Raw genomic sequence first — 17,692 nt, 5'->3', positions numbered from 1 at the left:
TTGGAATCGCACGTTTGAACTAATCATAACCGGAGATGTGGCTTTCTTGCAAGTTTATTAGCAAGTAAATGTCATGTGCACAATTCTGCCACCTAGTAGTTTGATAGGGAAACTGCTCGAATACTTTAGTGATACTTCGAGAAACGAGTTCAATTCTCAAAACACCCATCCATCCATTTTCTGTTGGCGCTTATCCTCACAAGGGTCGCAGGCGTGCTAGTGCCTATCCCAGCTGACTTTGGGCAGTAGGCGGGGTACAACTTGAACTGCCAGCCGATTGCAGGGCGCACTGAAAAGAACCCAATCATACAGTAATAGCCTACGTTCTATACGGTGCTCTTGAGGATTGAACCGTGGATGGACCCGGCTGACGCGCCTGTGTTGCACAATGTAGTGTACATCAAACAAATTACTTTAAGCACTTTTGTGGGAATGGATTTATTAGCACCAGAAATGAATGTCATCGGTATCTGCGAATAGAAAAACATAAATCATCAGTGAATACTGTCCAAACACATTTCCGACTGTATTTGAATTTCTACCATACCTGCGGTCAAAACCTTTTGCCCTTCCGGGTCAATCCTCGCTCGCCCTACTCGTGAACCTGCCGCTTATATAAGCCACAGCACCACCCCAAGGCAACGTGATCAGTTGCTTTTGCCCCTAACACATACCTAAGGACAATTAAGGTATGTGTTCTGTACACCTGCCATGCATGTTTTTGGAGTGTGGGAGTAAACTGGAGTGCCCGGAGAGAACCCGCATGGGTTCTGGGAGAACATGCAAACTACACACAGGAAGGTCTGAGCCAGCTGGAACTAACCTCAGGTCCCTCAACTATGAGGCAGATGTGCCAATCACTGCTTCACTGAGCCACCCCCGTTCTCACAATTTTATCTCAAATCACTCTGCCCACTTTTACAGTACGAACGTTCTACGACTCTAAATACACGGAAACCTCTTGCAATTTTGATCTGATGAACAAACATTTCAAAGTGTATGTTTTTTGACGTAAAACATACAGGTAAATCACCACGACATTTACACATCCAAAAATGTCTGGCGCACAAAGGAAAAGCAACAACATAGACACGTTTTAAAGAACTTGACTTTAATTCCATACATCAATAACAGCTGTTAGAATTCATTGTTCAATTGTACAATCGCATCCTCAAGGCTGAGCATCTGGAATTGAACCACACACCCTTTTAGTCCTTAGGACATCGTTTCCATTAGATATCCTAGTACGCTTTTCTTTCTGGTTTTGCCTGTCGGAACAACTGGAAGCAATTCAAGGCTTAATAAAATATCATTTAAATTTTATTGACTTTTAATATGAACATATAAAAAAACAAAACAAAAACATTTACATCATGGATTGTAAGCATCTGTCCATGCTACCGTATGCATTTACCGTAAGCGATGCCACAACATACTGTAGTCACAACCAGACTCTCAGGGCCTTGCACCAGTCCCCACCAAAAACATCAACGAAAACCCCCATCTGGCTCAGTTCCATAGAAGCAAACTTGCAAATGGACAACTTCTAAGAATAACCTGGACAGATTATGAGGGTGGGAAAACAGGTTGGAAGACCAGATTTAAATCAAAAGTATAGCCAAATTCCAAGCCGCCAAGCATTAATGCAATTCCCGTATCAAAGTCATCAAGACAGACGTTCGCAATCTGATGGTCCTTGTGCTGTGGATGGTTATGCACTACACAATGGCTTTAAAGGCATAAACACAAGCGTGCAAACGGCTGAGTCCCAAATTATTAAGTCCCATCCAAAGTAGGCTTGAGGGTTGTGGGTAGACTAACAATGCTTGTTTTTATTTCCTGACACGTTGAATGTCTTAACATTTTAAACCCACTGCAAAAAAAAAAGAAGCAAAGGTCCTATGAAGTAAAAGGTCAGCGTCCAAACCACACATGAGATTGAATAATTGAGTGATTCAAACAGACAAATGCAGAGAAAGGGCGAGAGAATATTTGTGAACAATTTAGATACTTCCGCATAAATGGGAAGCAAAGCAGAGCAGAGCAGAGCAGCTTCCCCTCTAACTGCGTAGCCAAGGACTGCCATACTACAGCCATTTTTGTTAAGTAGAAACCAGACAGCCCCGATCTCACTCAAAATGAACTGCATAGCATGAAGAAATTAAAAATACATTAGGGGAGTTGGGAAAAAAAATCTCCAGTGTAAAATGGACGTCAGTATGACTGTCAATTGCTTGTTCTGATCAGCCGGCAGAGTGTAATGACTGAGGTAGTTATTTTTTAACTTAAAAAGGGGCAAAATAAGATAAAGGAAATCATCACCTCTACTTTGAAAATTAAAATTGATCAATTCTTAAAAAAAAAACAAAAAAAACACAAAAGCCATGGGAGAGGTTTGCATCACGTTCAGATTATTCTTTTGCCATTTGTCTTTTTCCATCTTTAACTGAGTTGCACAAATAGCTCAAATGTGCCGAAAACCATATGCAATGTGGCGTGAAGCGCTTTTTGTTCTTGGTCAGACAGCAAAGAAGATGACGTCCATCAAGAAAAGGGGTATCCAGTGGTTGAGTCGAGTACAAAGGGGAATTCTACTGACTCTAGGCCGAGAGTTTATTATCTCTGTGTGGAACTGCTAAAAGGCCGTGATTTTTTTGTTTTTTTGATGACTGAGCGAAAAATGAGAGGGGGGGGGGGGTGTCGCCGTGTCTAGTGAATTACTCCATTCACCATTATTTTCAGCCCTCACCATTTGTCACGTCCATGAGAGGAGAACGGGGAGAGGGGTGTGTTTGAAGAGTAGCTGCATGGGTCAGTATGCAGTGACCAAGTCCTTGTCGTAGTTATATCGGCCCCTTTTGGGGTTGGGACTGTCCGTGCTGTCCTCAGTGTCCTCACTGTCGCCACCACCCCCACCTCCTTCCTCCTCAGAAGACGAGTCTAGAGTCAGATCCACCACCACACCCCCTGGTGGTGCGGCCGGCCCTCCGCCGACAACGGCTGCCGTCACAGCCCCTCCAGATTTGCCAGACTGGCTGGTGCTGCTGTTGGCTGGCGAGTGGCCATTTGCCTCCGGAACACCTGGAATCGGGACATGGAATACTGAGAAAATGGCTGGTTCAAAATCAGCGATATCATGCCTCCCAATTTCCCAGAATGCACAAGATTCAGAAATCTTGTTTTTCATCACAAAAGAAGAGAATAAAATAGAATGCCTTTATTGTTATTGTACACCTGGTAAAAATGCCCCAACCTCTTGGGTTTGTATAAATATATACATAAATAGATATATGTGTGTGTGTGTGTGTGTGTGTGTGTGTAACAGTGGACCCCTGGTCTACGATGTCCCTGCCTTAGGTTTTTTTCACCTTTCGATGTGGACCGCAGTGTTTTTTTTGTCCCCTCTTTACGCCATTTCTTTCACCTTGCACCTTGGTCGTGACACTGACCAATAGCAGACCAGCTATGTAGTGACGTAAGAGGTGACGCGCGTATAGACGTTCGAGCACGCTCCCATCCAACATGGCGGTCAGTGTGCATGCGTGACCGCCATGTTGGATGTGTCCGCACTCATACGTCTATACACGCGTCACTGCTTACGTCACTAAAATGCTGGTCTGCTATTGGTCGGCGTCACAGTCAAAATGGCCGCATGCTAAACGAAGCGGGAAATAATCCAAGAAATACCAAGAAGGCTAAGGTGGCCTAGCCTAGGCTACCCTCAAAAGGGAATATGGCCATAACAAGCTCGTCACGTCACTCAAAGGTAATGAAATCCTTTATATGTTTTCATTATGTTATTTAAAAGTATAAATGCATATTATGTATATGTAGCACTTACTATAACATGTTGATACCAGTTTTTAATAAGTATATTCAATTTTCATGTTTTTACCTGGGATTTTACACAGTTATTTAACATAGGTATGGATTGCCCGCCATAATGGCGAATTCGTGTTATGATCCTAACCATGAAACAGATTAGCTCGTAAACCGGAGGCCCACTCTGTATACGTGTGTGTGTGAATATGAAATGATCTGCACCACGCAGTGCTCTCATCTTTTTGCTAGCAGGTAAACATAAAAATCTTATAAGCCGGGTAAAAAAAAAAAAAGACAGCACTTGTACTGCATCTAAAATCGGTAAATTGGTCCAATTTTAAAACCACCTCAATTAAATTGACATTGGTCTGGCTACTGTCATCTTATGAGTCCAAGGCTCTGACGAATGATGGGGTAACCCTCCAGCCCAAGCTTCGCATCAGCATGTGTTTGTACGAAAACCGACCATGTTTCTCCTCCAGTGCATTTGAGGAAAATCTGTGCAATGTGGGAATAAGAACGAGTGTTTTTCACGTACACATATCGACCATCGAGTACTCTGGCGTGTTGCTGCGTTCTCTTTCCTTTTCCTTCTCCTTGTCTTCACTGATTGGTCGCCAGGAACCATCTGTCAGGTATTCGATCTCCTCAATTTCCTCACTCGTCTCTTTCAGGATCTCAGACAACAACCTAGAACACACTCACTGTCATAAGTGACACAGATAACTTCAAGTCAAACAAGTTTCTATTATTAAGGTGGACATTTAACCTAATGTTTGAGGATAAATATGCCCCTGTTTACAACTCAAAAATCAGCTTAAACTGTCCCCATGCGAGATTATGGTACAAGACATGGGATCATTGACTACTATTTTTGGTGACAGTTTTTCCAAAAGTGGCAGCCTCAACAAGATGTGTTCAGTCAAGAATGTGAGGGATGATTTTTTTTCTTCTTCTTCTTACGGTTGTGTCATAACTAAGAATGTTAAAATGGGACACATCTTTGTCATTCCCCATTTAAAATAGAATTAGGGTGAGGATTATGAAGCATTTATAGTGGGTAGGGCTGCACGATTATGTCCAAAATAATAATCACGATTATTTTGGTCAAAACTGAAATCACAATTATTCATCATGTTTGGTCAAACATGTCTATTTACTGCACTTTTTTCAAACAAGCAGTATATAAACAAGGCTTCAAAGCTTGCAACTTAAAAATAACACTAACAATTGGAGCAACAATGGCAACACAGCACCATAACTTGTTCCTTCTGATCAAATTTTTAACAAACCAAGCAGACCAAAATGTGCAGTTTCAGTCGACAACATGGCTCCTGTGGTTATGACGTCAATCTTAGACCAAAATTTATGGCGACAGATTTCTTTAAATCTCACTCTTTCTAGAGGAAACCAGTGTGTTATCACTTTCATATTATGTAATGCAAAAATAAGTATTCACCCAGGATAACATTTTGTTGTTTGTAGAAATTCTAGAGAATTATCGTCACACGTATAGTTGACCACCTGGTTTTGTTTGAACAAAGACCCTTTCACTAAACATAAATGAGAACTCTGAGGCTAGAATGAGAGGCCCTTGACAGATAGGTGAGTTCAACAATAAAGATGTATATTATTGTTTTGTATTTTACTCCCTTCTTGTAGCTCATACCTTCCATGGCCTTAAGAATCTTGTCTTTCACTTGTCACTGCATACTGTTTTACAGATCACCAGACTACTGTTAAGATTTGTGTCGAGGAATCTTCAAATTAAAGAACTCCACTCCGAAAAAAAAGACTAGCCTAAATCCTACAAAATTCCAAAAGGTAAAAAAAAAATGCTTATTAAAAATGTTGCTCATGCTTAAAAATAGCCCTCTGGATAACAGTAGTCAAAAAAATAGGTTGTTTTTACCAAACAGTATAGGGAAGTATAAAGAGTGTTTCAAATGGGCACATGCTTACCCATCAATAGTGAGCAGCTCAAAAGGCGCTGGCTTGTCACACACGGGGCAGGTCCATGTGGGCTTCTTCTCATTCATCTGCAGAAAGAAGACTGCGTCGAAACACTGTAGATGGGCGCAGGTTAGAACTCGACAGGGAACACCGATGCGCATCTTCACCAGCTGAAGAGACAAAGAAGCACGGAAGTGTTAAGACCATTATTCATAGGGCAGGCAAAAGGGGAAAAATTAGGAATAAATAACTTGGTAATGGCTTGTATGCAAGCATTGCTTTTAGGAGGGAAATGGGCTTGGACCATTTGCAAACTATAGCAGCAAGGTCACTAAGTTGAAAAAGCTTACATTGTCGCATGACCGAACTAAAGAAACCTATACTCAGACATTGAGTCAACTAAATTCTGTGCTTTCAAACAGTGCCACAACTAATCGGTTCTCCTTTGTGTATAAGAATGGCTGGGACTTTTAATTGAAATGCCTGTCAATTCCTAGAATTGCTTCTAAATGCATTACACTGAAGACAACTGTTGAAAAAGTAAATAGACTGAAAACAATGGCCGCATTCAAAATGAAGGCATATCTGATTTGATTCAAATTCTTACTCAAATCCTGTTTTTGGGGCTGATTGTCCATACTTATTAGCAAGTTCCAAAATCTGATCTGGCCCTGTTCCGACACCAATGCTCATTTTACCTCAGAAAACTGGACTTGCAAGACTAAAAAAAACTATTGGTCCGGAAAGAAATGTTTGGATTGCCAAAAGTTGTGCATTAAAAAGGACAAAATAAATCTTCCAACTGCATTTATAATGACGTGAGCAAAAACCACCAAATGATATAAACAAATGGCACAGTTAAATTTAATACGATAGAATTAACTTACATGTAGCATCCGTCATCATCTTCATATCGCAACCACTGATATAACAGTCCATTTTGGTAGAAAAGTCCACTTTTTGCTTTGAGTGTTTGTTTAGTTTCAACATGTGTGTTTTGTCCCTGTTCTTGAGCTTCTGTAGTGTTTCGTTTTTGCTTCTTTACTTTCTGGCTCATTGTTAACCGATTGTGTATTATTTGACTTGTCATTACTCATTGATACTTGAGGAAAAAAAAAAGAGAAAAAAAAAAAACTTACTTTGTTTTGAGCCTAAAGATAGCACATTTTTGGAAGGCATTTTAGAAGTGGGGGTTAAAAATGTTTGTATAAATTAAACATTTAGAAATGTTCATGTCTTTAAAGAAAACAAGTGCAGTACTGCTGACTGGCTTTAGCTTCTCAAGGCGATGTGTGCGTGTTGCATCACTTGGACGAGGAAACCTCAGTTCCTGAAGAGCCTTATAGTCCCTTTTATTGATGTCTCCCTGACATCACCTGATTAAAATGATCAGGATCGTTATCGGGCTTCCACGGTCAGTGGGAGTGGATTATTTGATTCAGGTGTGCTGTTAGCGGGAGATGTTGAAAACAGAGTGGGTACAACTCTCAAGGAACTAAAATATCCTACGCCTGGAATAATGCCGTCATCGATAGTCAAGTCAGATATGTGGGGGGTCCACTGTACCTTCGGTTTTGCAGATGACACATTTCCACTTCCGGGTTTAATCACGGGCAAGAGAGGCAGACTGCTGCACTCATCAAACAGCATGGTCTATCTGATGCCATCCTTGATGAATTATCAGGAATGAATGCCATAGGTTTCATTTTATTGTATTTCAAACATGAGTATCGATATTAAGGTATATTTTCGCTGTTTTGCCGATCACGCATTTATGTTTCCAGACGGCCGCGCTTGTTACAGATGGATGGAACTAAATCTAAAAGTGCAGTCTGACAGTATTTCATTTGGTCAACAACACCAGGGAAGGCTGTGTGCAAAACATGCCAGGGTGAAATCAGCATGGGAGCAACAGTAACAAAAAATAAAACCACATCCAACCTATGGTCCCACCTCAGGATTCATCACCCTGACTTTAATTAAACTTCAAAGACAAGTGATTGTAGTTATATTTAATTTTTACTGTATTTTCTATGGAAAATTTTCAGGGAGTTATTTACTTAATTCAACTTCTTTTTTGAGTGGTTCAATAAACATGCTTGTAGGCATTTCAATGAAGTTCAGTGTTTGCATTCAATTTTTTAAGCCAATTTTTACACACAAATGAATATCAGATCCAAATACGGTTATCGGCCTCCTCTACGACTAATAATTGGTATCGGTCCTGAAAAACCCATATCGGTTGATCTCTCGTAGAAATTGATTTTAAATAGGAGCGTTCCAATCAAGGCTTTATGCTGCAGAGATCAGCCACTAACTACACGATACCTGCTCAATTTTTTAATTTAGAGTTGTTCACCAATTATTATTTTTAACCTCGTAATCCGCCAATTTTATCAAATGTTTTCAGTTCACTAATCGGATTAAAAACATTCTCTTTAAATTTCTGTGGTTCTAGGAGTTTTTTTTTTTTTATATATTTCATAAAACAGATGAACTTGTCTGTATTTTAAATGTGCTATTTACTTCTAAAGATATATTACTCCAGTAAAGGCTGATTTGATACATATGTTAATATATTTCATAGTGTAATGATTCAATTCAGTTTGATTCAATACACTAAATCAAAAATGAATTTCAGGTTCAAACTTTTTGACAAATTTCCATTAGAAACTCAACTCTTTTTACCAACAAAAGAGAATACAGATCCCTTCAAAGTAAAATATCAAATACTCACTGGACAAATGAGAGAAACCCTGAGGCCTGTAGTGGCAATCTCACTCTCTGGGTCAAAACGTAGCTTGTCTTGAACTACAAATCAAAAACAAGAAAAAGCATTATGACAATTTGGGCAAAAGCTCTTAAATGGATGAAGGAAAAAAAACACCCACTGCGCTCACGACAGCGCTCTGCACTCTCAACAGAGCAGAGTTTGAGCTGGTTGAAGAGGTCTGATGCAGTGAACACCCTCACTAAATACACTGCCACAGAGTAACGCTGAAAGCACACAATTAAAAGTCACACTGACACAGCAATTATCAGGAGAATAGTTCTTGCGAGGGTGGCGTCCATCCACGTTTACCTTGCCAAAGTTTCCCCAGGTGACTGTGACTCTGTTGGTGACAGTGGAAAGATGCAACCAAGGAGTAATGTTGACAGGGCGACAAGGACGACGAGGTTCCACGCCAGGCTTGTTTGAAGGGTAGTAGCCCTGAAGAGCAAATGAGGAACAATGAAGCTTTCTGCAAAGAACTGCCCGGTTTCCATTTTGGGCGCTTAACCCTTGTGCACTTTTGTGACAATTTTGGGGTCTTCCACATCATTCTCACACTGTTTTGGCAGATAGACGGTACATTCCTGATAGTGTGATTATCGTATTTTTTGAGCCAAAAGCCGCACGATTAAGTAAGCCACACCAGCAAAAATTGCAAGAAAGAAAGGGAAGGACAAGCTGCACTGGACGACAAACCGCAGGTCGTAACATCAGATATTCGTGCAGAAAGCTGGCAAATGCGTTTTTTTTAATTGTCTGTTTACAGGACATGTCTGCATGTTTAGCATTATTATATTTATAGAAAATGGATGGATGGATATTTTCAACATAACACTGGCAGTACACTGAAATTCAAAATCTTTAGTGTGTTCTTCTGTCTCCCTTTTTTTAATTGATTATTTTAATGAACATATAAACACACTGCACATAATTCACATATAAAATCATACATACTTTATATGTCAAACTTTTATCCAAGATCTTATTCAAATTATACATTTAAAAAAATATATTTTTAATACTACATTTTTAAAACTCCGAATTCAACCATTGATTCACATCTTTTCAGTTTTAGTTCATAGTTGTTCCACAAATTGACACCTTGAAGAGATACATATGTTATACCCTGCAGGTAGGTAATACTGGACAAGCCGCAGGGCTCAAATCATGAGAAAAAAAGTTGCGACTTATAGTCCGAGGAATAATGTAAGTGGTTGTGCCATGTTGAACTTTGTCATCATCTAGGTCAAATTTCAGCTCCCTAGTGTAGTCTTCAAATTGTATCCCTTTATTGTGAAATGCCTGCAGATCAAAGGATTGGACAAAATACTACCCAAGGTTTATAATGGAATACATTTCGGAGATGGCCTATAAATAATTGAAACAGTGCGTTATTAAAGACTAGTCATACTGCAACAAAAAATCCCCTTTAACTCAGTTTATTAGAGAGTATTTGACTATTGTTAGTTTAAACAAAGCCATGTGTTTTTGTAGTACTAAACTAAAACTCACCGGGACATGACAGTAGGACTGGTTGACTTTGACAGCAATGTTGGGAGGATACTGATCCTCCTGATCCCCAATGGAGTCTGTGTAACATATTCTGCAACACAAAAAAAAGGTTCTCTTCATAAAACAAAGCAAAATCTACAAGAGAAAAATGATTTTCATGAGGACAATGATGTTGAGCACATTCTGACTTCATTTTGAATTGGGAACCATAGTGATAAGAGTCAATTGCAGCGCATTCTTACCTGAGAACCACTTGGATTGATCGAATTCCTGGGCGAATTTCACTGCAATTATGAGACCAGAAATTATACCACACATACACACAAAAAAACAAAAAAGGAAGTTGGGGATAGTCCACATTCCTACCTTGAGTTTCTGATTTGGTCTGCTTGACTTGGTGTTAACTCAAATATGCACTGACTGTCTTGCAATTTCTCATTATTCTGGGCAACTGTCAAAACACATTAACAGCGGAAACAACAACAATTATTCATGACAGCTTGACAATCAGAACTACCCGCTTGACCCATTGGCAGATGGCATAACACTGGAAAAAAAATAAAATAAATCAAACCTCTACCTCACTTAGAAATTGGAAGTTCGAAGAAAAAAATTAGTGAATGACAGCTTAACAATCAGAACTACCCGCTTGACCCATTGGCAGATGGCATAACACTGGAGGAAAAAAAATAAATAAAATCAAACCTCTAACTGAGAGATTGGAAGTTACAAGTTAGAATAAAGAAATTAGAAGTTATAACAATGTTTGTTCTAGCTACTAGATAATTTTGATGCAATTAGTGGCAAGTAAGTAGATTGACTCCAAATTGATTTTTAAGAGAAAAATATGGTCATGCTGTACCTCCTCGAGAAGGCGTGCAACAAAATCCTGTGCGGTGCGGCAAAAAGTTTGGTAAAGCCACTGCTACGAGTGCAATAGTTACTGTAGAGCTCTGCTATAACTATCTTGCTCAGTATAGAAATAAACTTGCACATGCTCAATGCATGACGCTAGCCTATTGTAGAATGAGTAAATCCCCCCGCTTGTTTGGAGTAGCGATCACCACGTCAATCTCTCCTAACACCTGCCCCCGCTGCGGAAAAAAAATTCGAGAGGAATCTGAACACAGAGGTAAAGAGGCAGCTTTTCAAAGAATGGAGTTTTTTGGTTCAGCCATGAAGAAACATTAGCTGCTAGAGAACCCAATTCCTCTGACGTGTCTACTGGTGCTGGATAATGCCCCTGCTTACACTCGCCTCAAGGCACACAGTGCTGCGGTTTGCTTTCCTCCTCCTCAGCTAATACATTTGAATGATGACTCACTTGAAAGGTTAAGGATCCACATTTTTGTACTTTTAATTAGCTTGGCAAAAAAAAATACACAATTTACATCGGAAACTGGACTATTATATATATATATATACACACACACACACACATACATACATACAGTTGGCCCCCGGGTTACGATCTCCCTCTTTTACGAACTTTTCAACTTACGAGCGTGGACCGCGGCGTTTTTTGTCCCCCTCTTACGCACAAACCTTTCTTCTTACGAACAACCCAATATGTCGGTCAATGTGTCCATACTATTTTTTTCGCTTTGCTACATCAACGAAATCACCTGTTCACGAATGTCACGGTCACACCGATATGCTATTGCTCTTATTATGTCACAGTCACTGTCTCAGTCACGGTGTCAGTCACAGAGATGCCGATATGCTATTGGTCGATTAAGGTCACAGTCCCGGTCTCACTCACGGAGATGCGGATATGCTACTGGCCGGCGTCACGTCAATCACAAAAATGCCGATATGCTTTGGCCGAACGCCTTCATCTAGCTTGATGGCACAGCTGGTAAGGATAGAAGGAAGGAGAGAAAGACTGAAAAACGGAAGGAAGGAATGTTGTGAAGACTTTGCAAACTTTATCTGTTAGACATGGCTTCTAAAATTGCTAGTGGCGGTAAAGGAAGAAGTAAGAGGATGATGAGAATAGAAACAAAGCAGGAGATAAAACAAACACGAAGAAGGCGCACGCATAGTTAACCTTGCTCGTGAGTATAGCCATAACCGCTCGGCAATCTTCTAAGGGCAAGACTTTCCTTGCCAGGGGACGGACCTCGGTCGACAACAAAATGGAGAGGCTTCTTCTATTATGGATTAAGGAAAAGGAAATCGCCTGTGATAGGTTCTCGTTTAAGAAAATAAATAAATAAATTCTGCGGTTCGTCTCTGCTCCCCTCCGCCTCCAACCAGCTCAAGTCATGTCGCCCCAAAGGTAAATGTCATTTTTCCTTGGTATATTTATGTTATTTAATTGAACTGTACAGTAGATTGCTACTAATTTTTAATATGTGTATAAAGTCGTGATGTTTTTACCTAAGGCTTTTGCACGCGTTGCAAGCATTCACTAATTAACATAGGTTTGGATTGCCCGTCATACGAGCAATTCGCGTAGCCGCTGAACGGATTAAGTTCGTAACACGGGGGCCCACTGTATATCACAATGCCTAGTAAAGTACCTGCTGCAATATCTGCATGTAACTCACCACTACAAGTGGCAGTGTTCCCCTGAATGAAAAAGCACCAAATAAAAAAGCACCAGGATCATGCTAACCCCTCCTCCACTGTACTAGACAGAAAACAGTTCAGGTGAGATCAAGATGGCTTCCAATGTTACTTGCATGACAAGGGAGATCCTACTTGAGATATTTTCTAACTGGCACAGTGGATGAAGTTCCACCATGTTTGAGGGTACTTTTTCACTCAGTGGAACACTGGAGCTTCAGGTGCTGCTGGGTCATCGAACGCCGTCTGGTTATGACTGGGGGCCCTTGTCTATGCATTAACAACTGGGTTTTTCAACAGGACAAGGCTGCAGCTCATAATGCACTTCTCAGGGTGAGTAACATTACTTTTTCAAACCGTCCTGCATGTTCCCCTGATGCAAATTCCATAGAAAACATTTGGGGATGGATAGCAAGGGAAGTTTAGCCAACTGGCCATCAGTTCCATAGTTGATTATGAGGCCATCGTCACCACACTTGGAGCAATGTTCCTACTAGCCTCCTGGCTAGCATCACTCGCATCAGGCATAGCCAAACAAATTTCTAAAGTGATTATTAAGAACGGTGGGGCTACTAATTACTGAGTCCTACTGAGAAATCCTTTCGTTCTGGTTTGACAGTTTTTTTTTTCTTATTTCTTTAAACTTTTGATCAGCTGACGAACAGCCTATTTCATTTTTTTTTTCTTTAAGTAAAAGTTCCACATGTTTTTGTCTCACTGACCCTTTTTGATTTTACATACATATTATGGCTTTATTCAAAAACCCCATTAAGATCCCCATAGTGCAAAAAGTAAAATTCTAGCTAATTTTCAACTGCTCTAAAAAAATTTGGGGGGATCTGGTCTGGATTTAATGGGTACTTAAGTGTATACTCACTGAGCTCTGTAGGTGGCAACAGTGTTTCCAAAGTCTGATAGAAAGGCAGCTGTACCAGTTTGACTTCTGGAGTCGGGGTGGGCATTGGTTTGGAGATGCCGTTGAGGTATTCAACGCCCTGAGATGTGGCCGACGGTGCTGAGCTGAGGGATGAGTAGGAAAGGGGCATGCCCTCTGGGCGCCTCGCCGCCAGCCAGCTGGATGTTCTGGGGAAGCGTGACTCGTAGAGCTGCCGCACGTTCTTCAGCAGCTCAGGACTGTATTCCGTCTGAACCAGTCTCAGGGCCCGACCCACCAGGTCCTGCTTTAAGCCGCTTTTGCTGCGGCCCATGGAGGCCAGCAGTGTTTGCAGGTCAGAGACCCGGAAACTTTTGACCATGTTCTGGATTGAAAACAATAACACAAGGAAGACAGATGACATGACTGATGAAATCAATAATTCCTTATGATAGTACTCAAATTTGATGAGACTGCATTTCCTGATGTCCAAGTAACGAACTAGTTCAGGCCTTGGCTAAAGCCACACACAGGTGTCACAGGTGTTACTTTGTAAATGTGAGGATTGCGACCTCAAGTGGACAAAAATAACTCTAGAAAATCATGTTCACATTTTGTATCAGTATTGCTTAATAATGCAAAAATAATTAAAATATTCCTTGACTGTTGGTAATCGGGAGGGACGGAGTATTGGATCGGGACTCAGTATCCACACACTCAAAATGTGTGTCTCCGACACGGGTGCAAAAAGATTGTGAACAGGACATTGCTATTAATTGATGGAATGATCGATATAAAAACTGATTCCAAAAATACGATAGTGACAGAGTTGTTTATTTTCATTCTTAAATTAGTAGCAGACGTAAATGACATAACATAAACTGCAATCAAAACCTTTTTGATTGTGAAAGGAGACTTCAAAGCTTACATTTAAAAGCTGCTTGTAACAAATATTTTATGATGTTGCCTCCCCCAGATTTTGAAGCAATGCACCGATGACGGTAAAATTTTGATCTAATTTTTCTCATTTTTATCTCATATTTATCAACCTTGAACTTCAGTGAAGCTGTGCTAAAATTAACCAATCACTAACAAAAGTAATTTGATCATTTAAATAGTCTATTCACATTCTTCAGATTTTGCCCAATCTTTGATCTTTAGATTAAAGGCATATTAGATTAAAGAGAAAGCATTGAAAGAACACACTAGGGAGCTGAAATTTCACCCAGATGGTGACAACATATCAACATTCAACATGGAGTGTGCCATCCCTTGGCTTCAATAATCTGATGTGGAAGAACATAAAATGGTCAAAAAACTGCACAAGGGTTAAGGAATTTAACATTTTGCAAATTTTCAGCCACTCAACTAAGTATTTTTAGATTTCTGTTGCCCTTGGTGAAAACAGACTTGAATTTGAATGAAAATGAAAACATTGCAAACAACTTTCTTTAGCATGCAAGCAGTCGACATTTTTGACTATTTTCTGAGACAATGGTGCAAACGAATTTCTGTATAGTCAATCCCAAACCATTTCAATGAAGGGAGGGAAATAAAAGCCTTTTGTTTATCGTATTCATCACTTAATAAACAAATTCACAAATATTTGGAATACGGGACTTTAACAATAAATACCAAGTGCATGGCAGTGACGATACTTGTCAAAAGGGTAAACAATGCACTAAAATGCAATTTTGACGACTTGAACTTTATAATCGTGCGAGACTTCTCTTACCTCCTCAACAGCGTTACATGCGACGCTCAAAAAGCTTTATTATCGTCACGTACATCATACATTTGTCATTGAATAACATCCTAAATACATTTGTCATTGAATAACATCGGTTTATGGTGTTTACATCTAAGCATTTAGCATCGGGGGTGCTAACAATACAGCGTTGGTTAGCAATTGAGAAAAAACGGGACTGTTAACAAGCAACAAATACATCATTTGGTTGTTCTATTTGACGCAATAGGATCATTGTTTGTTTCAGTTCAGCGCGCTCTCATTTAAATATTATCCACAGAAGCTGCCATGCTAGCCGGCTAGTTCTGTGGGGAAAGGTGATTTTTTTTCGCTGCTCAATCAAGGCAAACGGACGTTTTGACAGGTGCACAGCTCGGGAAACTAAGTGTGTAACACAAGAGATAATATAAGCTGTTGCAAGCGATTCGAAAGGCATGCAAGTGTTATAGCATAGAAACCTCAAGTGCGCTATGATGGCCATTCATTTTCGGCGTCTTCTTTGGAGCCAGCGTGATGCTAGGATGCTAACCCTTAGTACTTGCTAACTTAAGTGGGTAGATAGCACCGTTAGCAACACAGGCTAGTCGCTTTCGCCACGACCCTATTACGCCACATTCGTGACAGTACGCGCTGTAATGTCGTTTTCGCACAAAGATGCCGGGGGTCTCAGCGTCCATGCCGGGTGCTCAACAAAAACGCCCGCGCCCGGCTTCCCGTTAAAGCGAAGCTATTGAGACTCTACTTGCCATCGCCTCCACCAATTCGGCCGCCATCTTCACGTAGCAGTACCGCGAGAGTCCCAGCCGACTGCCTGTCTTTCACCAATGGAACGTTCAGTTGACTTGACTGACAGTTCTTTGTGACCAATCACCGAGTGGTAGAAAAAAGAGCCCAGAGCGCCCCTTTCGAAATGGGCGGAACCGACGGATTTTAAAGTTACAGTGTAACTTTTTTCAAAAATACTAAGAGACAGGTCTCCTTTCCAAATTAGGCCCCGGTGTCCACCTGTGACGCGACCCGTGACAATATTCCGATGTTCATGATTATACGGGTTTATAATGTCATGGTTTACTCAAAACGAGCCACATATAGACTTTTAATCCGTCGTGGAAGTAAAGCGCGGGATGTCAAGTGGAGGAGGTCGCATGGTGCGTTGAAATCCCGTCCGAGCAAAAAAATCCAGTCCGGACTGTGAAAATGTGGACTCGGTGCTTTGTCTGGGATACGACCAACATCTAAAGACAAAAAAACGTAATCAGTAATCCAACGTGCTCTCGCCAATGCCAACTCGTGGCACGCCGTGCCTAAACTCGCATTTAAAGCAGTGGCATGCTTGTTTCCAAAAAGTGAGTCATTTAGTACTCGAGTTTTTATTCACTCCCGTTTAAGATCCACTCCAGTTTTTTTTAACATATGGCAAAGATACCTCCAAGTGCGGCCAAGCAGTGGCTGAAATAGCAATATGATGTCATGATACGCTGCTTTGTTGCTTCGACTCCGCGTTGGAATACGTCAATAAAGTAACGCTCTTCGTTTCAAGGTGTGATGGTGACATGATAAAGCATAAAGTGCTTCCTGAATCATGCTCTTATTATTTACAATCATTCTTGTCTTTATTTTCCCTAGTTTGCATTTTCCAACAAACATTATTGGCCTTGGAAGAATATTACATTATATCAACGCATTTTTTACAATGATCATCATAGACGACACTAAAAATAAAAAGGCTTAAAACAATAGAGATTTGTGAAAAGTTAAACGTATTTACATAAAATCTTGTGCTCCGGACATATTTATTTACATAATTCGGGGGGGGGGGGGGGGGGGGGGTTGTCCTCTCTACCTTGTTTTTTTTTTAGGGCCCAAGCAGCTACCGCTGCGAGGTCCTAAAGTTCTTCTCCAGATATGGATCCTTTGTCTCGGTATTATTCCTTGAAATGTTCTACTCTTTTTTCGCTTGTTTTTCAGAGTTATTACTTTTCGTACTTTGTATTGAAGTTAATTAAAAAAAAAAAAAAGCCTAAACCTGGCCTTGAAGTACAGCTCACGTTCCACATCTGAGACAGAAGAGGGCAACATAGTCCTATTAATTCATCACTCTAGTTAACCTTGGACTGTAAATCGTCTGTACAACATTTACCAGGGTTTAACTGGGTTCTGCGATCCATTTTACAATTTGGGTGTCCGTAATAAAAATATCATAACGACATACAGTTTGGTTTGTATTTGCATAACACTTATCACAGAAAGGACTCACAAAGTGCTTCACTTGTTGAACTACAGTACATTGAAACACAGTAATACATGAAAAATAAAATTAACTTGGCAAACTCCTGATAAAAAAATCCATCTCAGGGAATGGCCATCTTGCTACTTTCTGTCGACTAAAACTGACATGCAGTTGCTCAAAGACCAAGGCAAATCAACCAATTACAACTCA

At 40.4% G+C, this 17,692-nt stretch overlaps 1 protein-coding gene across 2 annotated transcripts; it reads right to left on the bottom strand.

Annotated features, from left to right (window-relative positions):
- Positions 1-1,090: 1,090 nt before the first annotated feature.
- On the bottom strand, positions 1,091-16,112 carry pias4a (protein inhibitor of activated STAT, 4a). Of its 2 annotated transcripts, none has more exons than XM_088425194.1 (11): positions 15,999-16,112; positions 13,509-13,890; positions 10,427-10,511; positions 10,303-10,344; positions 10,061-10,151; positions 8,858-8,986; positions 8,667-8,772; positions 8,513-8,586; positions 5,785-5,945; positions 4,361-4,512; positions 1,091-3,081 (listed from the first exon to the last, which is right to left on the bottom strand). In XM_088425194.1, the coding sequence occupies exons 1-11, from the start codon at positions 16,023-16,025 to the stop codon at positions 2,813-2,815; spliced, it is 1,518 nt and encodes a 505-aa protein (XP_088281320.1). In that variant the 5' UTR covers positions 16,026-16,112; the 3' UTR covers positions 1,091-2,812. The 2 variants fall into 2 exon arrangements, with proteins under 2 accessions (XP_088281320.1, XP_088281321.1); XM_088425195.1 differs by lacking the exon at positions 15,999-16,112 and adding an exon at positions 15,711-15,939.
- Positions 16,113-17,692: the final 1,580 nt, after the last annotated feature.

This window comes from Hippichthys cyanospilos, chromosome 10 (genome assembly GCF_059441005.1).
Source record: "Hippichthys cyanospilos isolate Australia breed blue-spotted pipefish chromosome 10, RoL_Hcya_1.0, whole genome shotgun sequence".
NCBI classification, from domain to species: domain Eukaryota; kingdom Metazoa; phylum Chordata; class Actinopteri; order Syngnathiformes; family Syngnathidae; genus Hippichthys; species Hippichthys cyanospilos.
This window is presented reverse-complemented; position numbering and strand designations above follow the sequence as displayed.

Bases quoted from the DNA above. Each gene is read 5' to 3' on its own strand.
- pias4a (XM_088425194.1), bottom strand. From the start codon at position 16,025: ATGGCGGCCGAATTGGTGGAGGCGATG. The intron at 10,512-13,508 runs GTGAGTATACAC...GTGTTTTGACAG, and splicing joins GTTGCCACCTACAGAGCTCA to TTGCCCAGAATAATGAGAAA. The intron at 10,345-10,426 runs GTAGGAATGTGG...TCATAATTGCAG, and splicing joins GACCAAATCAGAAACTCAAG to TGAAATTCGCCCAGGAATTC.